At 47.7% G+C, this 24,704-nt stretch overlaps 1 protein-coding gene across 1 annotated transcript in view; it reads right to left on the bottom strand.

The window, feature by feature from the left end:
* The window catches only part of CCDC81 (coiled-coil domain containing 81), a 33,140-nt gene that overhangs the window by 2,211 nt on the left and 6,225 nt on the right, over positions 1–24,704 (bottom strand). The window contains exons 5-14 of the mRNA XM_060234996.1: positions 23,680–23,759; positions 22,572–22,663; positions 21,780–21,894; positions 16,218–16,359; positions 13,304–13,450; positions 10,745–10,852; positions 7,873–8,042; positions 5,448–5,526; positions 3,567–3,793; positions 62–187 (exon numbers count right to left, since the gene is read on the bottom strand). Of these exons, the coding sequence (XP_060090979.1) occupies positions 62–187; positions 3,567–3,793; positions 5,448–5,526; positions 7,873–8,042; positions 10,745–10,852; positions 13,304–13,450; positions 16,218–16,359; positions 21,780–21,894; positions 22,572–22,663; positions 23,680–23,759 (1,286 nt within the window). The remainder of the gene's footprint in view (positions 1–61; positions 188–3,566; positions 3,794–5,447; positions 5,527–7,872; positions 8,043–10,744; positions 10,853–13,303; positions 13,451–16,217; positions 16,360–21,779; positions 21,895–22,571; positions 22,664–23,679; positions 23,760–24,704) is intronic.

Raw genomic sequence — 24,704 nt, forward strand, 5'->3', positions numbered from 1 at the left:
GACGACCCTGGAGGTCCCTTCCAACTCTATGGCTCTAAGGCGGGCCTCTGCCGTTCCTTACCACTGAAAGAGTTTCTCCTCATGATCCCGCTGCCTTTTCTGGCCGGCGCTCCTCTTCCAATCGTTCTTCAGGGCTAAATTCATCTGGAAGAGCCTCTCCAGCCTGGCTCCCTTCTCAGCAATCCACCTCGAAAAAGATTTGATGTGGGGGGAGAGAACGTCAGATTTTGTCCAGCATCACTTTGTACAAGTAGATTCTTCCCTGGCACGCTATTAAAAAACAAGCAAACAGCACTCAAGAAATAAAGAAGAGAGGGAGAGGTGGAAAGAAAACTAACTTTAAATGCATTCTCCAAGCTGCCCGCTGGCTTGGCTTGGAGAAATGGTTCAAAGAGACAAATGCCTTCTCCGGGTGGCTGATGGGGCAGTGGGGGCTGCAAGAGCCACACCATATGCGTGAAATAGTCACATGTGGCTTCTGAACCACAGTTCGGCCACCCCTGGCATAGAATTTTTATGAAGAGCTCTCATCGGACCATCCCAAATCCAGAGCAGATTTATAAAGACAAGGGTTGCCAGTGTCAAGTCTCTGTAAAACCTTGGCCAAGTCTGTATCTAACTTTGGTTCAAGCAAAGAGCCTTCTGGGTAAAGCCTATCTGTATTCCAATGCTGCTAGCGAAACCTCTCCCTACCCCGCTCCCTTTCCTTTGTTATGTAGCCTCGCTTTGGAATGGGAATATGTGAAGAAGTTATCTGTGCCTTCTCAGGCTGGGCATCGGGGGAGGTCGGAGCCAGGGATGCTCAAGGCCAGAGCAGGCCTGAGAACGAAATTGTAACATCAATGTGTGAATGTGCCCCGCATAGTGCCCCTCCCTCAAGAATCCCTTTGAAGTGTACCTTATATGACGGCATTGTACTGTATGATCTTTAGTCTTTCAATTTGAACTTAGCCAAGTACATCCTTATCAATAAACTAGCTACTTTGTTTCAACAACGACTCGTTATTGAATTTGGAGACTTGACAGCCAGCCCTGTATTTGCAAATCTTGGAAGTTTTGGGGGTGGAGGTGGAACTTGGGGAGGCAGGAGTGTCACAGATGCTGTGACATCACTTCTGGGCGATCACTTGGAAGTGATGTCACGGCCTCCATAACATCATTTCCTCTCCCCAATTTTTTTCCTCCTGCTGCTCAATGGAGTACGAGTGACTGAAGGCAGGGGTAGGAATCTGAAGAAGAATTGCAGATTTATACCCCACCCTTCTCTCTGAATCAGAGACTCTGAATGGCTTACAATCTCCTTTATCTTCTCCCCCCACAACAGACACCTTGTGAGGTGGGTGGGGCTGACAGAGCTCTCCCAGAAGCTGCCCTTTCAAGGACAGCTCTGCGAGAAGCTATGGCCATTCCAGCAGCTGCAAGCGGAGGGGTGGGGAATCAAACCCGGTTCTCCCAGACAAGAGTCCATGCACTTAACCACTACATCAAACGGGCTCTCTGAAGTCTAATATAACCCCACGGAATTCAGCAGCATTCTGAGTTCAGGCACACCCTGCCGGGTATATCCCAGGACTTGAGGTAAATATCTGCTGATAGAAGGAATTCCCATTGGCAGAATGGGACTTTCTCTCCTCCCACCAAAGCCTGAAATGGCCAATGAAATGCCAGTCCTGAGGAGCCCTGACCTGTATAGCCTGATCAGATCTTGAAAGGTAAGCTGGGTCAACTCTGGTAAGGACTTGGATGGGAGACCTCCAAGGAATACCAGGGCCACGACATGGGGGTAGACAACAGTAAGCTGTCCTCTGAAATGTCCAAGCCCTACTACAGATTGCCAGAAGTCACCATGACTTCCAGGTATATATGCACACATGTGCAATAAGAACATAAGAGAAGCCATGTTGGATCAGGCCAAAGGCCCATCCAGTCCAACACTCTGTGTCACATAAGAACATAAGAGAAGCCATGTTGGATCAGCCCAATGGCCCATCCAGTCCAACACTCTGTGTCACATAAGAACATAAGAGAAGCCATGTTGGATCAGGCCAAAGGCCCATCCAGTCCAACACTCTGTGTCACACAGTGGCAAAAAATTTTATACATACACACACACTGTGGCTAATAGCCACTGATGGACCTCTGCTCCATATTTTTATCTAAACCCCTCTTGAAGGTGGCTATGCTTGTGGCCGCCCCCACCTCCTGCGGCAGTGAATTCCACATGTTAATCACCCTTTGGGTGAAGAAGTACTTCCTTTTATCCGTTTTAACCTGTCTGCTCAGCAATCATACACACACACACACACACATACACAATCATACACACACATACACTCAATCATACACACACACACACACACACACAAAATAGATTTTTAAAAGCCCAAAATGCCAATCCCAAGGGACACTGGACCCCAAGGAGCACTGGAGAGGGGAGGGAGAAGTGTTCCCTCTAGCTCAGTTTTTAGCCCCTGGCTCACACATTTTTGTCTTAGCTCAGGAAGGAGCTAAGACCCCAGAGCACACTAATTGATGCAGTCGCTCAACACTTTAATGCCAGTAGCTCACAGAGTAGGATTTTTGCTCACAAGACTCTGCAGCTTAGAGGGACCATTGCGGGGGGAAGGGGGGGGTCACAAACGTGTAGCTAGAGGGAGAAAATCAGCAGAAATCATCCCTCTCTTCTTCTTTTAGCAGACCAAGTCTACATCACGTAAAGCGATAGTATTGCTTTACTCTGCTCACCTAGAGTACTGTGTTCAGTTTTGAGCACCACAATTTAAGGATATAGACAAGCTGGAACAGGCCCAGAGGAGGGCAATGAAGATGGTGAGGGGTCTGGAGACCAAGTCCTACAAGAAAGGGCTGAAGGAGCTGGGGATATTTAACCTACAGAAGAGGTGACTGAGAGGTGGTATGCTCACCATCTCCAAGTACCTGAAGGGGCTGTCCTATAGAGGATGGGGTAGAATTGTTTTCTGTGGCCCCAGAAGATCATACCAGAACCGACAGGTCGAAATTAAATGAAAAGACTTTCCAACTAAACATTAGGAAGAACTTCCTGAAAGTTAGAGTGGTTCCTCAGTGGAAAAGGCTTCCTCGGGAGGTGGTGGGCTCTCCTCCTTTGGAGGTTTTTAAACAGAGCCTGGATGGCCACCTGACAGCAATGAAGATCCTGTGAATTAGGCAAATCATGAGTGGGAGGGCAGGAAGGCTTGCATCAGTGCTTAGTTCTCATGGCCCTTTCTTACACACGCAGGGAAATGCTGTTTGCCGCTTTAGGGTCAGGCAGCAATTTTTCTCCAGACCAGCTTGGCAAGGGATTCTGGAGGTTTTTGCCATCTTCTGGGCATGGAACAGGGGTCACTGGGGATACATGTGTGGGGAGGAGGTATTTGTGAAGTTCCCGTACTGTGCAGGGGGTTGGACTAGATGACCCTGGAGGTCTCTTCCAACTCTACGATTCTATGACATTTTCCATGGGATCCAACCCCCAGGGGACAAAAGAGACCCAGCCGCCCCCCCCCCCCATATTAAGACTAGAGTACTGCAACGTCTGTTCATACTGCTTCCGTGCCCTCTGGAACATTTCTTCTGCTCTCCTCTGATCGATCAGCTGGCTGAGGATCGCGGCCCTTTTGCGGTCTGCGGCGGCATGCAGTTGATGCCTGGAGAACTCCTGAGATCGCTTCCTTCTTTCCTCCGCCTTCTCATTGCTCGCATCGTTGTTCCCAAAGATGGCGTAGCTCATGTTCGGCTCACAGTGAGGCAGCGGAGCCGGCCTCACCTTGATCTGGGTCGAAATTCAGGAGGAAGTTTTAATCGACAAGCCACAGAATCAAGCCTATGGTGTATGCACCTACTTCCCTGTTCTGTATTGGTACTTGGTGCACACTTACTGATTTGTTGATGCATTTGTACCATGTTTCTCAATTCAATAAAGCATTTTAAAAATTTAAAAAAAAAAGCATGACTGTTAGATAAGCAGTGGGACAAAGCGGGGGGGGGGAGAAACTGATGTGCATCCAAGTATTCCATTCTGTGTGAAGACGGCGTATCTTGCCTTGTGTGCATGGACCTGGAACCCAGTCATGCTCCCCAATGCAGGTACATGCAAGTAGCCCTGCACCCAGGGCTTTTTCTGCAGCAGGAACTCCTTTGCACATTAGGCCTCACACCCCTGATGCAGCCAACCCTCCTGGAGCTTACAGGGCTCTTATTGCAGGGCCTACTGTAAGCTCCAGAAAGACTGGCTACATCAGGGGTGTGTGGCCTAATATGCAAAGGAGTCCCTGCTACAAAAAAGGCCCTGGTGTTATCTCCTTGAATGGGATGCTTCTCTTTGTCCTTTCTAAGGTTGCCAATCCCCAGGTGGGGGCAGGGGATCCCCTGGTTTGGAGGCCCTCCCCCCGCTTCAGGGTCATTAGAAAGCGGGGGGAGGGGAGGGAAATGTCTGCTGGGAACTCTGTTATTCCCTATGGAGATTTATTCCCATAGAAAATCATGGAGAATTGATCCGCGGATATCTGGGGGTGCTGTTTTTTGGGGGTAGAGACACCAAATTTTCATTATAGCATCTAGTGCCTCTCCCCAAAATACCCCCCAAGTTTCAAAAAGATTGGACCAGGGGGTCCAATTCTATGAGCCCCAAAAGAAGGTGCCCCTATCCTTCATTATTTCCTATGGAAGGAAGGAATTGAAAAGGTGTGCCGTCCCTTTAAATGTGAGGGCCAGAACTCCCTTTGGAGTTCAATTATGCTTGTCACAGCCTTGGTCTTGGCTCCACCTCCAAAGTCCCCTGGCTCTACCCCCAAAGTCCCCAGATATTTCTTGAATTGGATTTGGGAACCCTAGTCCTTTCACTCGTTTTCCCCAATGCTGCCCTTGGAGACACATGTCTCTGCGGGTCTCTCTTGTAGAGACGATGCCCTCATACTCCCACACACACGATGCTGGACAAGCTGCCCATTTGTGATAGGGAAAGTACTCTTTAGATTAGGCTTCTTTCTCTTCCTTTGAGTGCAACCTGAATGGGAGCTGGATCCACTTGAATGAATGTAAGTTTACCTTTTTTTGCAATATACTTCTTGGGAGATTTATTTACAATCCTCCAAGAGCTTACAAGGCTCTTTTTTGCAAGCTCTTGAGGATTGGCTACATCAGGGAGGTGTGGCCTAATATGCAAAGGAGCTCCTGTTAAAAAAAAAAAAAAAAGCCCTGGTGGGAATTCATCACCTGGAGAAAATGGCCTTTTTAGCAGTTGGGCTCTATGGCATTTTGCCCCCAACCCGACCCTCCTTAATCTCCACTCCCAAAATCTCCAGGTATTTTCCAGCTTGAAGCCACCAGCCTCACAGACGAAACACCTCCTCAAGCCCCCAGTTAATGTCCAATCAGAACAGTCAACAAAGTACTAACTAATTAGAGCCCTCCCACCGAATCCTTACCTGCGAATCCAACGCCTTCTTATAACACTGCATTTCAGCCATCTTGTTCTTGAGATACATTGCTCTTTGGGCAGCTAACCTAGAAAATTAAAAGAACACCTCTTGAGGGCATCTCTGAGGAAACTGACTTGTGAGCTAGGGTTAGCCAGTCCTCCCCAGCCACCAGCAGGGGGTGGGGGGAAGAGTTGCCAAATCCAGGTTGGGAAACATCTGGAGATTTGGGGATGGAACCTGGGGAGGGCAGAGATCTCAGCGGGGTACAATGCCCTAGAGCCCACCCTCCAAAGCATTTATTTTCTCCAGGGGAGCTGATCTCTGCGTTCTGGAGACGAGCTGTAATTCCAAGAGATCCCAAGGTCCCATCTGGAGGCTGGCATCCTTAGGTGAATATAGTACGAGTTTTTAAGAAATTAAAATCTTATCACCTGGGCAAGGCAGAAACCTCTGAGTAAGAGGACCAAGTCTAACAGGAAGGAGAATGGAGCCCATCCCTTCTGGAAGGTTCTGGAGAACACAGCCCGATGCAAAGGCCATCTATTACTTTAAGACCAATAGGCTTACTTTTATGGTAACTTGCCTAAAGTCAATGTTTTAAAAACCCAGCCAATCCATCAGTGCTTGCAGCCCCAACTGAACAAAATGGCCACCTTCTCTGTGAGCTTTCAATTACAGTACATTGATTGACTGAGGAATTCTACAGTCCTTCTTTCTGTGTCTTTCTGGTTTCCTTCCTTTTTTTTTAAACTGCATGCTAAAGGATTTTCCTATACTGGCAGTCCATTCAGCTTAGGGTTGTCAACTTCCAGGTGGGGTCTGGAGATCTCCAGGAATTACAGATAATCTCCATACTACAAAAATTACATATTTATTGATTCATTGTTTGCTTAAAACATACTTCATTTCTCCTGGAAAAAAATGGCTGCTTTGGATGGTGGACAGCTTGAAAGTTTGGTGTAGTGGTTAAGTGTGTGGGCTCTTATCTGGAAGAACTGGGTTTGATTCCCCACTCCTCCACTTGCACCTGCTGGAATGGCCTCGGGTCAGCCTTTGCTCTCACAGCAGTTGTCCTTGAAAGGGCAGCTGCTATAAGAGCTCTCTCAGCCCCACTTACCTCACAGGGTGTCCGTTATGGGGGGGAGGTAAAGGAGATTGTGACTGCTCTGAGACTCTGAGATTCAGAGTATAGGGTGGGATATAAATCCAATATCAACATCACCTTCATCATCATCTTCTTCTTCCCAAAAACCCCACTCTCCCAGGCTCCACCCTCGGTTCTCCAAGTATTCTAGATCTGAGCTGGCAACCCTATTTTGGTGCTGGTTCTCAAAAATGCTTCACTTCTAAACACATGAAGACAGAAAGACAGAGAAACAGAAAGCCCCATTTCACATATATTTTAAAATTTTAAAATATTTGAAAAGTTTTCTGGTTATATTTGCCCAGAGCCAACTGTTCTATTTAAAAAGAGAGAGATTGCTCTGGTTCAAAAGACAAAAGGAGGTCTAAACAAAGACCCATCTGAATCTCCTTTATGAAAAGCTGATCCGAATAGGTTAATCATCTGACTTGATAGACCATACATCAAGTCATAGATTCATAGAATCATAGAGTTGGAAGGGACCTCCAGGGTCATCTAGTCCAACCCCCTGAACAAGGCAGGAAACTCACAAATACCTCCCCCTAAATTCACAGGATCCTCATTGCTGTCAGATGGCCATCTAGCCTCTGTTTAAAAACCTCCAAGGAAGGAGAGCCCACCACCTCCTGAAGAAGCCTGTTTCACCGAGGAACCGCTCTAACTGTTAGGAAGTTCTCCCTAATGTTGAGCCAGAAACTCTTTTGATTTAATTTCAACCCATTGGTTCTGGTCCTACCTTCTGGGGCCACAGAAACAATTCTGCACCATCCTCTATAGGACAGCCCTTCAAGTACTTGAAGATGGTGATCATATCACCTCTCAGCGACCTCCTCTCCAGACTAGTCCACCATTCTGTTTCCAGAAGTGTCCATCTGAGCATGTATAAACACAAAATGGAACTTCTCGGCACTATACTAGGAATTAGATACAGGCAAGTTCACCTCCTGGTGAGCTTCCCAGGGAAACAGGGAAGGAGATGGAGCTCACAGGTCCCAGTGAAAAGATCAGGTAGGAAGTTATGTGAAAGACTCTCAGAGAGACTCTGGAAGTCAAGAATAGACAATACTGACCTTGATAGAGACCCGAGGTCTGACTCCGTCTAAGGCTGGCTCATATATAATGTTCAGGTTTGGTTGAACATTTCTGGTCATCAATTCCAGCAAGGTGTGAAAGAACTGATAGCATTGTCAGCCCTAACAAAGTTGCATTCTTAACATTTTGAGAAGAAACACACACAGGAACCTCCCCCCATCCCACTATTATCTTCCAGTCGTAAGTAAGACTTACTCTTCTGCTAAGTGCACTTGCTCCAAACGGTCAATAAGGTCCTGATCCTGCTTCACCTTGGTTTCCCTCGTGACCTTCTCCTCCAACTGTTTTGCCAGTTCTTTTGAGTAGACCTCCTGTTTTTGATGAGGGGTAGCACTAGACGGCCTTTTCTCAAAAATGTAGGATTTCTATGAGGAAAGACATTAGCTTGTTCAGTTCTGCTACAGTAAAAACAAGAACGGAACCCTGTGGAACCTTCTGGAAGGGCGGTCTGTCATGGCTGTGGAGACAGGCTGGTCACTCCTCAAATTTGCCTTTTCTCTGTATCCAAAATAAAAAAACATTTGTCTGCATAGCCAAAACCCCAGAGTGTGCTAGGGTCCCAGGATGGCTCTATCAGAAGACAAATGGCACATTCCAGAAAGACCCCAAAGTTTGCCATCTTCAACAGCCAACCACCTACTAGAATGACCCTACAACTTCCAGTTGCTCTACAAAGTCTCTGTCTGACCAAGTGAGGAGGTGAGCCCCAGTTTCCCACTGGAAATTAAGCTAGGGTTGCCAAGTCCAATTCAAGAAATATCTGGGGACTTTGGGGTGGAGCCAGGAGACTTTGGGGGTGGAGCCAGGAGACTTTGGGGGTGGAGCCAAGATCAAGGCTGTGACAAGCATAATTGAACTCCAAAGGGAGTTCTGGCCATCACATCTTTTCAATTCCTTCCTTCCATAGGAAATAATGAAGGATAGGGGCACCTTCTATTGGGGCTCATAGAATTGGACCCCCTGGTCCAATCTTTTTGAAACTAGGGGGGTATTTTGGGGAGAGGCACTAGATGCTATACTGAAAGTTTGGTGCCTCTACCCCCAAAAACAGCCCCCCCAGAGCCCCAGATACCCGCGGATCAATTCTCCATGATTTTCTATGGGAATAAATCGCCATAGGGAATAATAGAGTTCCCAGCGGACATTTCCCTCCCCTCCCCTCCCCCCGCTTTCTGACGACCCTGAAGCGGGGGGAGGGTCTCCAAACTGGGGGATCCCCTGCCCCCACCTGGGGACTGGCAACCCTAAATTAAGCCAATGGTATGACTGGCCAGCATTTTCCAAGAAAGCCCACAAAAGGATAGCCCTCCTTCCCCCCCCAAAAAGCAATTGACATTTGTTCTACTTCTGGAAGAACATGGAAGGCTGAATCATAGGTAATAAGGTTATCTTAGATGGCTAAGCACACTCACTAATGCATTTGCTTATGCTTATTTTATTATAATTTATATTATTATAAGTTCAGGGCTTTTTTGTAGCAGGAACTTCTTTGCATATTAGGCCACACACCCTTGAAATAGCCAATCCTCCTGGAGTTTACAGTAGGCCCTGTACTAAGAGCCCTGTAAGCTCTTGGAGGATTGGCTACATCAGGGGGGTGTGGTCTAATATGCAAAGGTGTTCCTGATAGTCAAAAAGCACTGTACGAACACACTGACCATTCACTGACCATTGTGATAACACAATCTCTCCAGTTACAGTAAGCCAATTTAACGCCAGCAGTGGATCCAAAATGCATTATCTCTGTTTAAGCCCCAGTTCCTGTCATTAAAACATATTCATAATTTGTAATTCAGCAATTCCCCAAGCATCTGTATCTACTCCTGTGCAGATGCAACGCAAAAGGACTTTCCAAAACCTAACAGACCGGGGATGGTATTAGAAAGCGCTGTCAAGTCAACATAACTGCACAAGGGGCTTTCAAGAGAGAGGCTGTAGCTCCCTGGCAGAGCACCTGTTTGGCATGCAGAAGGTCCCAGGTTCAATCCCTGGCATCTCTAGTTAAAAGGATCAGGTAAGTGGTGATGTGAAGACCTTCACCTGAGAGCCTGGAGAGCACCTGCCTGAATCAATCTGCATACCTGGTGTGTCGACTTGGTTACATACTTCATATTATTACATCTTTCCTGTTTGTAACTCTAGCATACAATAAATAAATAATGACAGTAGACAATGCTGACCTGATGGTCCAGAGGCCTGTTTCCTTATAAAACAGCTTCATATGATCGTGTGAGACAATGGAGGCAGAGTTCCCTCTAAGCTCAGTTAGCGTGAGCTAGCACACAGTTTTTTAGCCTCCGGCTCACACATTTTTGTCTTAAAAGAAGAAGACTGCAGATTTATACGCCGCTCTTCTCTCTGAATCAGAGACTCAGAGTAGCTTACAATCTCCTTTATCTTCTCCCCCCAAAACAGACACCCTGTGAGGTGGGTGGGACTGAGAGGGCTCTCCCAGCAGCTGCCCTTTCAAGGACAACCTCTGCCAGAGCTATGGCTGACCCAAGGCCATTCCAGCAGCTGCAAGTGGAGGAGTGGGGAATCAAACCCGGTTCTCCCAGATAAGAGTCTGCACACTTAACCACTACACCAAACTGGCTCTCGAAGGATGGCCCCAGAGCACGATAATTTTTGCAGGAGCTCACAACCTTAATGCCGGTAGCTCACAAAGTACAATTTTTGCTCACAAGACTCTGCAGCTTAGAGGGAACATTGAATAGAGGTGATTCGCTACTGCTTGCATCTGCACAACAACCCTGGACTACCTTGGTGGTCTCCCATCCAAGTATTAACCCTGGGTGACCCTGTTAACTTTTAAGAGCAGACAAGCTCAGGCTAGCCTGGGCCAGCGACAACCTTGTAAATGAAAGTGTGGAGGTTTTTTGAGGGGAGGCTTTTTGTAGAAAAAAAGCCCAGCAGGGATTCATTTGCATATTAGGCCACACACCCTGATGCTAAGCCAGCCAGAACTGCATTCCTGCTCAAAAAAAAAAAAAAAGCCCTGGTGTGTGTACATACACAATCAGCTTTGACTGGAGCACTTAGAAACTCGTGAAGTGCAAAACCTTACGTAAATTTCCGGAGCTTTTTCATTCTTCTGGCTTCTTAAGGCTTCAGCGACTCCTATATTGAATGCAGCGATTTTTTGGTTCTGCTCTCTGTTTGCCAAGGTTTTCAGCTGTCATGGGAAAGGTAACAGAAAGTCAACAAAAGTTTCAAACAGCTTCCAGCAAAACGGGTACATTATCCAGACAGGCAAAAACATTCTGTCCCGCCCCCCAGGTAAATATCCTTCTCCCAGGTGCAAGACAGGTTCCTCGCAAGGAACAGAAAGTGTGTTGTGAGGTGAGAGCCAGTTTGCTGTAGTGGTTAAGTGTGTGGACTCTTATCTGAGAGAACCGGGTTTGATTCCCCACTCCTCCACTTGCACCTGCTGGAATGGCCTTGGGTCAGCCATAACTCTCGTAGGAGTTATCCTTGAAAGGGCAGCTGCTGTGAGAGTCCTCTCAGACCCACCCACCTCGCAGGGTGTCTGTTGTGGGGAAGGAAGATAAAGGAGATTGTGAGCCACTCTGAGACTCTGAGATTCAGAGTGGAGGGCAGGATATAAATCCAATATCTTCTTCTTGTGATCCCCGAGTGGACTGCACCACACAACTTTTGATCAAGATGTGAATGGCCTCTTTCAGTTCTCTTTTTTCCCCCCAATATTTTTATAATTTATTAAATTAATATATTGTGCCCAAGCCCGTTACCATACAAAAGAAAATAGTATTATTAAAACAGAAGTCGAAGGCAGTGTTTTCACTGTTATATATACATTCAAATTCCATTAACTCTATTCACTATTGAATGCATTCACCTTCACTCTCTTCCAGTTCTCATGATGTACATAGCTTTCAGTTCTTGGTTGTATTTCTTTAGCTGGGGTGTCAAACATGTGACCCATGGGCCACATCTAGCCCACACGGGGCTCAAATCCATCCCCAAGCAACTTCCTTCTCCTGCTTCCTTTTCCAGGGCTGCTACTGCAGCCAGACCATATCTTGCTTTTTTCCCTGCTCCCTCTGTTGTGGGGAAGGAAGGTAAAGGAGACTGTGAGCCCCTCTGAGACTGATTCAGAGAGGAGGGCGGGGTGTAAATCCAATATCATCTTCATCCTCACAATCTCCCACCATGTGGTAGGCTAGACTAAGAGAGAATAACTGGCCCAAGATCACCCAATGAGCTGAGTGCCCATTTTTAACCTTGGTCATTCAGAGACTAACCTGTTCAGCTCAATGGAGACCAAGCCCTGTGAGGAGAGGCTGAGGGACTTGGAAATGTTCAGTCTGGAGAAAAGGAGGTGGGGGGGGCATGATTGCTCTCTTTAAGTGTTTTAGAAGGCTGTCAGAAGAGAACAGGGAACTGAGCCTGTTGACTGCAGAGGAGAGGATTTGCAAGAATGGGCTTACATTAAGGGTGGAAAGGTACTGGCTGGATATTAGGGAAAACTTTTTTACAATCAGAGTTCAACGATAGAAAAAAACGGAAAAATTCGGGGAAAAAACGGGGGGGGGTCGCTTTTTTCCTGAAGACTTTTTTTTTCCAAAATTGGAAAAACTGAAGAAAAGAAATTTATTATGGAATGTTTTATTTTAACATGATGAATAAAATATTTTAAGACAAGGTGTTCAAATATTTTCCAAACCATGTCTAAAAATTATGTATGGTATCAGATTGTTCTAATTTCTGTGCACTGAGGACAAGAAAATCCTAGATCATGCCCATTCATTGAAACTTAGTCCTACACTTCTTCTATACACTTCCCCCCTCTTCAATCATTTTTATGAGAATTTTTTATTTTTATTTAATACTGTGGAGAGGAAATATGAATAATTGTTACTTCTGGATTTTTAAAAATTGTTTTGTGGAGGTTTTTTTCGTCTGTTCCACATAAACTAGTAAACAGTTCAGGAGATCATTGCTCCATTTGTTACAATTACAAATAAATATTATTTAAAAGCTGGGTTCAGATCCTCACTTCTGCCATGAAAGCCTGCTGGGTACCTCTTGGGCCAGTCACACACTCAGCCTAACCTACCGCCCAGGGTCGGCATGGAAATAAAAATCAGAAGAATAGAACCATGTAAGCTCCAGCGGGGAGGGCGGGATATAAATAAAATGTGTTGTTGTTGTTGTTATAAGCCAGCTTGCATCCCCATTAAGGAGAAAGGTGGGGTATAAATGAAGTAAGTAAAGGTAAAGGTGCAAGCACCAGTCGTTTTCAACTCTGGGGTGACGTGCATCACGACATTTTCACGGCAGACTTTTTACGGGGTGGTTTGCCATTGCCTTCCCCAGTCCTCTACACTTTCCCCCCAGCAAGCTGGGGACTCATTTGACCAACCTCGGACGGATGGAAGGCTGAGTCAACCTCGAGCCAGCTACCTGAACCTGGCTTCCGCCAGGATCGAACTCAGGTCGTGAGCAGAGAGCTCGGACTGCAGTACTGTAGCTTTACCACACTGCGCCACGGGGCTGCTTATAAATGAAGTAAACGAATCAATAAATCTTGTCCCCTTCCTAGCCACACATAAACAAACACCTGCTTCAAAAAGACCCACCGCTATTTCTCCGATCCCCATACCTGCTGCTTCTGCAGGGCCTCGTGGTCTTGCAGGGCTAAGTACTGCGCGATTATTCTGTCCTCTTCCTTCTCTTTCCTCCTCTTCTCTTCATTCAAGTAAACAGGGATGTTCCTTTGAGCGCGCTGCATGCACAAGTAGCACATTTCCTGGAAGGAGAGATGACCCAGAGTTTGGGTAGAAAAGACCAGATATCAGCCAGGACTGGCTCTACCATTAAGAAGGGACAACCGTCTGCACCTTGCGGAACAAACTCAAGGGATTCCTTGTGGTATTTTTGCAAAAAGAAGAAGCCACTGGTGATGAATGAGCTAGTGTGAGTTTGAAGGCCCCATGCAGGTTTTCTGATACAGAAAAACACTATTACAAAAACCGTATATTCTAATTATACTCCAATTATACACTCAGTTGAACTCCACTTATTTATCACTCGTGTTATTTACGTTCCACAACTCTATTCGACACAACTTAAACACAGAAGACTGAAGAAGAAGACTGCAGATTTATACCCCGCCCTTCTCTCTGAATCAGAGACTCAGAGCAGCTTACAATCTCTTATATCTTCTCCCCCCACAACAGACACCCTGTGAGGTGGGTAGGGCTGAGAGGGCTCTCACAGCAGCTGCCCTTTCAAGGATAACTCCTGCGAGAGTTATGGCTGACCCAAGGCCATTCCAGCAGGTGCATGTGGAGGAGTGGGGAATCAAACCCAGCTCTCCCAGATAAAAGTCCGCACACTTAACCAGTACACCAAACTGGCTCTCTACATATTATGTACAAACATAAATAGTTTGTACCACATAAGGAAACAAAGTCTTTGGCATCCACATTAGCACTGCACTGCCTGGTTGCTGTTAGACGAACGTTGACCCAGAAGTAGACACAATTCATGATGGAAATGGCAGTTCTCGAAGCCAAAATTCTTTTACCACCAGTAGATAAACAGGACAATGCTCATAGCCTTGCAAACTTCATCGGACGAACAAAGAGGGTCGGCAACGTGATTTCCTGGAGACAGTCATGTTTCGATGAATAAACAATCCTTCTTCCGGCCACCCGACTTAACACGGAACGTGTTAAGAGAGCCAGTTTGGTGTAGTGGTTAAGTGTGCGGACTCTTATCTTGGAGAACCGGGTTTGATTCCCCACTCCTCCACTTGCACCTGCTGGAATGGCCTTGGGTCAGCCATAACTCTCGCAGAGGTTGTCCTTGAAAGGGCAGCTGCTGGGAGAGCCCTCTCCAGCCCCACCCACCTCACAGGGTGTCTGTTGCGGGGGAGGAAGGTAAAGAAGATTGTGAGCCGCTCTGAGACTCTTCTGAGTGGAGGGCGGGATATAAATCCAATATCTTCTTCTTCATCATCTTCTGCTCACAATTATTCACTACAGGAATCCCTCTAGATACTTTCCAAGGCACTAAGAAGGAAGGGTGCTTCAGGGCTTAGTTCTCATGGCCCTTTCTTGCATGCCCAGGGAAATGGCTCTTCTTTGCCATTTTGGGGTCAGGCAGGAATTTTTCTCCAGGCCAATTTGGCCAGGGATCCTAGAGGGGGGGAGGAGGTTTGGGCGGAGGGGCTTTGTTGCCATCTTTTGGGCATGGAGCAGGTGTTCCTGGGATTGTGTGGGAGAGGAGGTATTTGTCAGTCTCTTGCATTGTGCAGGGGGTTGGATCAGATGACCCTGGAAGTCCTTTCCAACTCTATGATGTCTTGTAAAGAGCTGGAGTTCTGCTTGCCATTTTCAATTCTGCTGTTTCCATATATATAACTCCAAACAATGGTTTGGCTCTTTGACCACTGGAAATGCTATAACATAACTGAGAAGCGGGAGGGATGGTGGCTCAGTGGTAGAGCATCTGCTTGGTAAGCAGGAGGTCCCAGGTTCAACCCCCGACATCTCCGCTAAGAAGGGTCCAGGCAAATAGGCGTGAAAAACCTCGAGACCCTGGAGAGCCGCTGCCAGTTAGGGGAGGGATGGTGGCTCAGTGGTAGAGCATCTGCTAGGTAAGCAGAAGGTCCCAGGTTCAATCTCCGGCATCTCCAACTAAAAAGGGTCCAGGCAAGTAGGCATGAAAAACCTCAGTAAGACCCTGGAGAGCCGCTGCCAGTTAGGGGAGGGATGGTGGCTCAGTGGTAGAGCATCTGCTAGGTAAGCAGAAGGTCCCAGGTTCAATCTCTGGCATCTCCAACTAAAAAGGGTCCAGCTAAGTAGGCGTGAAAAACCTCAGCTTGAGACCCTGGAGAGCCGCTGCCAGTTAGGGGAGGGACGGTGGCTCAGTGGTAGAGCATCTGCTTGGTAAGCAGAAGGTCCCAGGTTCAATCTCCAGCATCTCCAACTAAAAAGAGTCCAGGCAAATAGGCGTGAAAAACCTCAGCTTGAGACCCTGGAGAGCCGCTGCCAGTTAGGGGAGGGACGGTGGCTCAGTGGTAGAGCATCTGCTTGGTAAGCAGAAGGTCCCAGGTTCAATCTCCAGCATCTCCAACTAAAAAGAGTCCAGGCAAATAGGCGTGAAAAACCTCAGCTTGAGGCCCTGGAGAGCCGCTGCCAGTTAGGGGAGGGACGGTGGCTCAGTGGTAGAGCATCTGCTAGGTAAGCAGAAGGTCCCAGGTTCAATCTCCGGCATCTCCAACTAAAAAGGGTCCAGGCAAGTAGGCATGAAAAACCTCAGTGAGACCCTGGAGAGCCACTGCCAGTCTGAGAAGACAATACTGACTTTGATGGACCGAGGGTCTGATTCAGTATAAGGCAGCTTCATATGTTCGTATGAGAAGCAAAATTCCACTGGGGGGCCCCAGAGGCGTTGATCCACCAATATGGCCCATGGCCTGACTGCCAACCAATAGAAACGTCACCCAAGAAGACACCATTCTCTACATATGCACAGCTAAGAAATGAAGAAGAGCTACATAGTTATACCTGTCCTGCCCTACCATGATCTTGACAAATCGGGGACGGAGTCCGGGATCGGGGGGCAGGAACTGGGGCAGGAGCTGGAGCTGGAACCGGAGCAGGGCTGGCTTCCTGTTCTGGCTTTGAATCGGAAACGGGAGCCGCCAGCCTAGAAAACACAATACATGATCAGTGCAGAAGAAGAAGACTGCAGATTTATACCCTGCCCTTCTGTCTGAATCAGAGACTTTTTCCCCCCACAACAGACACCCTGTGAGGTGGGTGGGGCTGAGAGAGCTCTGACAGACGCTGCCCTTTCAAGGACAACTCCTGCAAAAGCTATGGCTAAGCCATGGCCATTCCAGCAGGTGCAAGTGAGGTGTGGGGAATCAAACCCGGTTCTCCCAGATAAGAGTCCGTGCACTTAACCACTACACCAAACTGCCTCTCTCCAAATATAGGGTGGCTCTCTGCAAATATAGGGTGGTTTGTACATTCTACAAACTGCAAATATAGGGTGGCTGTACCAAGAGAATTCCACCCTCCTGACCATTTCCCAGAGAAGAAAAATGCAAAAAAATCCCAAAAGAGCAGTCCCTGTTATTTCCCTTTCCTCTAAAATGCATCCCACTCTGCACATGCCCAGAGACATTTCCCTGATCCAGCTAAGCATATTGGACTTATATCCCGCCCTCCACTCCGAAGAGTCTCAGAGCGGCTCACAATCTCCTTTACCTTCCTCCCCCACAACAGACACCCTGTGAGGTGGGTGGGGCTGGAGAGGGCTCTCACAGCAGCTGCCCTTTCAAGGACGACCTCTGCCAGAGCTCTGGCTGACCCAAGGCCATGCTAGCAGGTGCAAGTGGAGGAGTGGGGAATCAAACCCGGTTCTCCCAGATAAGAGTCCGCACACTTAACCACTAAACCAAACTGACTCTTCACACATAGGCAGGGCTTTTTTCTTTTTTAAACAGGAACACACAGGAATGCAGTTCTGGAAGGCTTGGTGTCAGGGGTGTGTGGCCTAATGCAAATACGTTTCAGCTGGGCTTTTTCTTTAAAAAAAAAAAAAAAGCCCCACACTTCGGAATTTTTGAAATCAATGGGACAAATAATCTATTGGCATCAAAGGGATTTAAGGGCAATCCAGGGTGCAACTATATGGATGTATAAGTCGCAGCCTACATATGGTGAGCCCAGAAAGGGATTTTCAAGGCAAGAAAGCAGCAGAGGTGGTTTGCCATTGCACTCCTCGGTTGTCTCCCAGCCAAGTTCAGCCCCACTTAGCTTCCACGTTCTGACAAGACTGGGCTATACCAGAGGTGGCCGAACTTGCTTAACGTAAGAGCCGCATAGAATAAACATCAGGCGTTTGAGAGCTGCAAGACATGAAGGTCTGATGTTTGAGAGCCACGAGACGGAAGGAAGGGAAGGGGAGGGAGGAAGGGAAGGGGAGGGAGGAAAAAAAGTAGATGAGGAAGGGAGGAGGGAGGCAGAGGTGAAAGGAAAGCAACTTTAAATGCATTCTCCAAGCTGCTCCAAGCACCAATATGTGTGAAAGAGCCACAGTTTGGCCACCCCTGGCCTAAACTATATTATTCTACATCCTGAGTCAAAGTGGAACAGGTGGTGATGGACAGTAGTAGTCACAGCAACTGAGTTATGGTGACCCTATAGGTTTTCAAGGCCAGAGTCATTCAAAGGGGGCTGCCATTGCCTGCGTCTCTGTAGCAACCCTGGACTTCCTTGGTGATCTCTCACCCATGTTTCCATAATTTTATGAGCTGAAGCTATCCTGGCCTATCTGGGGCAGGGCCAGGTAGAACTACATGTAATTACTTCCAAGATCTTTTTTCCTGGGTTCTCTCCCTCTCTTGTAACCAGGGCTTTTTTTGTAGCAGGAACTCCTCTGCCTATTCGGCCACACCCTCCTGATGCAGCCAATCCTCCAAGAGCTTACAGGGTTCTTAGTCCAGGGCCTACTGTAAGCTCCAGGAGGATTGGGTACATCAGAGGGGTGTGGCCTAATACGCAAAGGAGTTCCTGCTACAAAATAAGTCCTGCTTGTAACGAAATGCAGCTTCCAGGCGGTGTTTTCCTGGGGCAAAGAGATACCGAACCATTTCTCCCCAATCCATTTTTCAGCTGAAAAATCACCCGCTCCCCCCGCTAACTTTCATTGAAGAAACTTTCTCCAAAGTGAAGAAGATGATTTTGGATTTATATCCCGCCCTATACTCAGAGTCTCAGAGTGGTCACAATCTCCTCTACTTCCCCCTCCCTATAACAAACACCCTGTGAGGTAGGTGGGGCTGAGAGTGCTTTTACAACAGCTGACCTTTCAAGGGCAGCTTCTATGAAAGCTATGGCTGACTCAAGGCCATCTCAGCAGGTGCAAGTGGAGGAGTGGGGAATCAAACCCGGTTCTCCCAGATAAGAGTCCGCGTACTTATCCACTACACCAGACTGGCTCTCAGGAAAGGAGAAATGATACCTGCGTGGTGAACACAAGGACACCCTCAGGTCTGGTTCTCTCTCCTCCAAAGGAAACTCAAACCCTATGAAGCTATGCCAGGAACCTGTCATCGCTCTAAGAAGCAGAGAATGCTTAAGGGATATTATCTCAATTCAGGAAACATCAAGTGGTGAAAGCCAGTAATTCGATCTGCTGGTTTCTCTTTGCCATTTCTATCGCAGATACCATTAGGATGAAGTTCCTTCCAAAGGAAGATACCGCTAAGTTAACTCGGCACCGTCCCCGTAGACAACGGAGGAGGTCTCTTGTGGGTCCATCTCCTCCAGTTTCCTTTTGGCCCTGCACAAAGGGAACCTTCCTATTCAAAACCTCCGTGCCTCACTGACTGCACCTCAATTCTCTGGCTGTGTTTGTCAGCACCTTCTGGGGGTGCAACGGCTGGCATCCCACACACCTCCGGCCAAGCGCTTAAAACATTTAAGAACCCATTCAGCAGAGAGGACGGTGACAGCTACTCGTCGTCCGGAGCTAAGGATCGAGTTCTCTTGAATGGAGAAAGAGGATCCCGCACCACTGAAATTATATTTGTCGGGCAGCAGCTATGATAGAACTTACGAAGATCATGCTGTAGCAGACAGCATCAGGGAACACCAAAGCAAGCGCTGCACATTTGTATCTTGCTCAGGGGTGGAATTCTAGCATATTAGGCCACACACACCCTGATGCATCCAATCCTCCAAGAGCTTACAAAAAAAGAGCCCTGTAAGCTCTTGGAGGATTGGCTACATCAGGGAGGTGTGGGCTAATACGCAAAGGAGCTCCTGCTAGAATTCCACCCCTGAATTCTTGCCACAAAAAAGGAAGACTTTGGAAAAGCCTCCTCAGGTCCATAGGCAACTGCAAACACCCCTGGTCAGAAGGAGACATGCCCACAGGAGCAGGACAGACTGTAGATTGTCTGGCACCCTAGGCAAGGCTAACTTCTGATTCCCCCCCATGCACCAAGTCACATTGGGGGCACCCAGTTTGTGCCCCCAGAAGACCAGCGCCCCAGCAGTCACCTAGTTTCTCAATCTTCTCAAAAGGTTTTACCTACTGCACCCAGAAAAACCCTGAGCTTAGGGGGGGGGGGCAGTATGTCAGGCAATGTAACTTTACCTGAAATAAAATGCTTAGCTGAATAGCTGCCATATTGAACCGCTGTTACTAACCATGAGAAAGACCTCGCATATCAAAGTAGAATGTTGTAGATAGTTGCCAGTGCTTTCTCCCAAATACGAACAAAGGCAAGAATTCCCCTTTGAAGATAAAGTGCCTCCAGGGACGAGCCTCTTGGCCATCCCAGGAAGACAAACCGTAGGAATAAGATAAGAGGGAGGGACCGTGTGAATCTTCGCACTTCAGCTCAGCAATGTTTAGAATTGCGGCTTTGTTTAGAAACCTTTGACGTAGTCTCCTTAAGTATGCTCTGCACTGCTACATGGTATCAGTCCCAAGTTCTTCGTTCTAATGCATATGGATTATCAAATAAAGCCTAACTTTGTATCATCTCAAGGTCTGGTTGCTTTGAAATCTAATTGCCTGACACAACCCTGCACAGGAGGACTGCTAGATCGGAGTCCTGTAGCACCCAAGAGACCAAAAGGATATATGGACATAAATTTGACCTTAACAACCTCAACACTCAAAAAAACAGTGGGGGGACATTTTAATCTTCCAGGTCATTCCCTAGCTGACCTAAGGACTCCTCGAACAGGGAAGCTTCAAGGGGAGATTACAACGTGAGACTTCTGAACCTGAGTTCATTCTCAAGTTTAGAACAACAAACGCCCCAGGGCTGAAAAGGGACATAGGATCCTTATCTCACTACAGATGCTAATTTTTTTGCCCCAAAGCATTTCCCCTCTGCTCCAATCAGGCTGATTACAATATGTATTGTACCTCTGCATCCTTTACAAATATTCTTTACAACACTGCTCCCACCTTCAGAAGAAGAGGAGGAAGAGGTGGAGGAGGAGGAGGATTTTATAACCTTCATTTAGGATAGAAGAGTGTTATGGCAGCTGCATTTAAGATGCTGTAGGCATGGCTTTGTTTGTAGAAAAAGCCCAGCAGGGACTCATTTGCATATTAGGCACCACCCCCTGATGTCACCACTTTTTCACACAGGGCTTTTTTGTGGAAAACTCTCAGCAGGGACTCATTTGCATATTAGGCCACTTCCCCTGACATCAAGCCAGCTGGAGCTGTGTTCCTGTGCGTTCCTGCTAAAAAAAAAAGCCCTGGCTGTAGGGCAAGGGTGGCCAAACTTGCTTAACGTAAGAGCCACGTAGAATAAACGTCAGATGTTTGAGAGCTGCAAGACATAAACGTCAGATGTTTGTGAACTGACAGACAGGCAGGCAGGAAGGAAAATAGATGGTGGGGAGGAAGGAGAAGGGAAGGAGAGGTGGAAAAAACCAACTTTAAACACATAATCCAAGCTGCCTGCTGGCTTGGTTTGGAGAAGTGATTTTAAGAGAGAAATGCCTTCTCCAAGCCGGCCAATGGGGCAGCGGAGGCTTGGAGAGCCACACAGTATGTGTGAAAAAGCCGCATGTGGCTCCTAAGCTGCAGTTTGGCCATCCCTGCTGTAGGGGGCAGAGGATGCTTCGGTGACATCCTTACATGTAGGCCGCTGTGTGACACAGAGTGTTGGACTGGATGGGCCATTGGCCTGATTCAACATGGCTTCTCTTATGTTCTTATGTGACACAGAGTGTTGGACTGGATGGGCCACTGGCCTGATCCAACAGAGCTTCTCTTATGTTCTTATGTGGCACAGAGTGTTGGACTGGATGGGCCATTGGCCTGATCCAACATGGCTTCTCTTATGTGACATAGAGTGTTGGACTGGATGGGACATAGGCCTGATCCAACATGGCTTCTCTTATGTGACATAGAGTGTTGGACTGGATGGGCCATTGGCCTGATCCAACATGGCTTCTCTTACGTTCTTATGTTCAAGTACACCGTGACATAAAACACCACTGCCTCCTGAAGACTTGAGATGAAATCAGTTGGAATTCGACTAGGAAAAGGTTTCCAGAGGCCCCCGGGGAGCCCGATCTCACCTTGGAGGGGGTGTTTTGCCAAAGTTCTTCTCAAAGTCTTCCGACAAACTGATCCCCGTCACTTTGGCTGGGGAAATGGCTTGGCGGCAGAGAAGACGTTTCGGCGAGAGGTTTTCTGTACAAGCAAGAGCAGAGGTTTTTGTGAGAATTCCCCGCAGCAAAAGGGAACAAGACATTCAGCCTAGCCAGTACTAGATACTCTAAACCAGCACTTGCTTGATACATTTGGTTGTTAGTTAGTTTTCTCTTAGTCGCCGCTCACTGAAAGGGACTTGCAGCGACTTACAACACTAAAACCATACAAATAAGATAAGCCAAAATAATAACAAGTATAATATATTAACATAAACAAATAAAACTCTTAAAATATGTAGCTTGCACCATGCCGCTAATAAAAACACACATGGATTACCCTCCAAAGGCCAGCCTTAACCATTTGGCCTTGGACACCCTAAAGAAACTAAACGAGGCCGGCGGGACACGTAAGTCATTCTGAGAGTGCATTCCACAGGGTAGGGGTCACAACCAAGAAGGTCCTTCCTCTGGTGACAGCTAACTGAGGCTAGAGTTGCCAGCCTCCAGGTGGGGCCTGGAGATCTCCCTTTTTTACAATTGCTCTTCAACTGGCAGAAATCCGCTCTCCTGGAGACAACGGCTGCTTTGGAAGGTAGACTCCATGGCATTGTACCCTGCTGAGGCCCCTCCCCTCCTCAAGCCCCGCCCTCTCCTGGATCCCCCTCCCAAAAAAAGTCCGTCATCAAGGAGCTTACAAAAATGCAACTTCCGCATTACCTTTTTTGCTGTTCTCTTTTTCTGACTGCTCCTTCTCTTTACTAGTCTTCTCATCTTCTTCAGTAATCGTTTCCATTTCTTTCATCTCCATCCTGCAGCCCCCCCCCCCAAAAAAAAAATAAGAGAAAGAAAGACTGAGGGGCCTTGGGGCTTTGTGAAGCTGCCTTTGAAAATGGCCTGGAAACTTCCATTTGTCTGCAACGCAGCTCCCAGGCTACTATCCAGAATTGATTACTACTACGATCGTATCAGGGCCGGCTCGCCCACTAGGCAAACAAAAGTGGCTGCCTAGGGCGCAGGCAGGATGGGTCGCCGAATTCAGCCTTCCCCCCTCCCCACTAGACAAATGCCTAGTTTGCCCCCACCCCACCCGCGCCTCCTCCTACCTCCCTTCCCCACCCCAAGTCTATTTCAATGTCAGGAAGGGCGATCAACACCGCTCCTATCAGGCCCTCAAACGAAGGGCTGTGGTCTGCTTCCTTCTCCCTCTCTCTTGCTTCCTTCTGCATCCCAGCTTGCTTTGCCAGGCTTGCTCAATCACACAGGAGCTACAGAGGAAAGCCTCTATTTTCTCCATTGGCTGAGGCTCCTCCCTTAGGAAGGAAGGGGGGGACAGCTTGTTTTTGCCAGGCTCTCTCAATTGCACAACAGAGCTACTGAGCCAAGCCTCTATTCCTTCTATTGGCCGAGGCTCTCTCCCATCCTGCTCCCCTGGGGAAGGAAGGAAAGAGCTAGAACTTCCTTTGCCCAGTTCCCTGGATCCCATGGGAGAGACACAAAGAAAGCACCTTTAAGACCAATGAGTGCTAACGTTTTAAACATGTTTTAAGTTTTTTAAATCTTTAATTGTGTTTGTCTGTGTCCTTTATAAAGTTTATATCTCTGCTGCCTGACATTTCATTTTATGAAGCTCATGGCCCGGCCCAATAAGTTCTCATTTATGTCAGATCCGGCCCTCATAACAAATGAGTTTGACACCCCTATCCTAAGCAAATAATTAAGACTCTTTGCCATATAACTAATGCTTGGAGCTTGCCTGTTTTCAGTTACCATGAGAGAGAGAGAGAGGCAAGCAGAATCAACAAACAGATCGTAGAAATACACTCACCTGGGAAACATGACCACATTTCGAGAAAGTGGAACTGCGCCTTCCCTGCTCGACAAGACTGAATCTCCAGTCCCTGGCCTCTATAGAGAGGGGAAAAGATGTCACCCAGGGCATATTAATTTATGGTATTCATGGCTGCAAGGAAGACTGATCATTTATATCAGGGGTGGCCAAACTTGCTTAATGTAAGAGCCGCATAGAATGAACGTCAGATGTTTGAGAGCCACAAGACAAGAACATCAGATATGTTAGGGAGGGAGGGAGGGAGGGAGGAAGGAAGGAAGGAAGGAAGGAAGGAAGGAAGGAAGGAAGGAAGGAAGGAAGGAAGGAAGGAAGGAAGGAAGGAAGGGAGGGAGGGAGGGAGGGAGGGAGGGAGGAAGGAAGGAAGGAAGGAAGGAAGGAAGGAAGGAAGGAAGGAAGGGAGGGAGGGAGGGAGGGAGGAAGGGAGGGAGGAAGGGAGGAAGGAAGGGAGGGAGGAAGGAAGGAAGGGAGGAAGGGAGGAAGGAAGGAAGGAAGGAAGGGAGGGAGGGAGGGAGGAAGGGAGGGAGGAAGAAAGGGAGGAATGGAGGGAGGAATGAAAGGAGGAAGAAAGGAAGGAAGGGAGGAAGGAAGGAAGGGAGGGAGGGAGGGAGGGAGGGAGGAAGGGAGGAAGGAAGGAAGGGAGGGAGGGAGGAAGGGAGGAAGGGAGGGAGGAAGAAAGGGAGGAATGGAGGGAGGAATGAAAGGAGGAAGAAAGGAAGGAAGGGAGGAAGGAAGGAAGGAAGGGAGGGAGGGAGGGAGGAAGGGAGGGAGGAAGAAAGGGAGGAAGGGAGGGAGGAATGAAGGGAGGGAGGGAGGGAGGAAGGAAGGAAGGTCCAGCATTGATTTGTTGATTTGTTGCGTTTTGTAATATGAGCCTGTATGTGTGTATATTTGTTTGACCTCTGAAGAAGACCATTTCAGGTCGAAACACATCAGGTCAAGCGGTTTCCCATTGTTGTCGTATGCTCTTATTGAGAAAGGAGGCTAGCGATGGGCCCCTAAAT

This window comes from Heteronotia binoei, chromosome 3 (assembly GCF_032191835.1).
Source record: "Heteronotia binoei isolate CCM8104 ecotype False Entrance Well chromosome 3, APGP_CSIRO_Hbin_v1, whole genome shotgun sequence".
In the NCBI taxonomy this organism is placed as follows: Eukaryota; Metazoa; Chordata; class Lepidosauria; order Squamata; family Gekkonidae; genus Heteronotia; species Heteronotia binoei.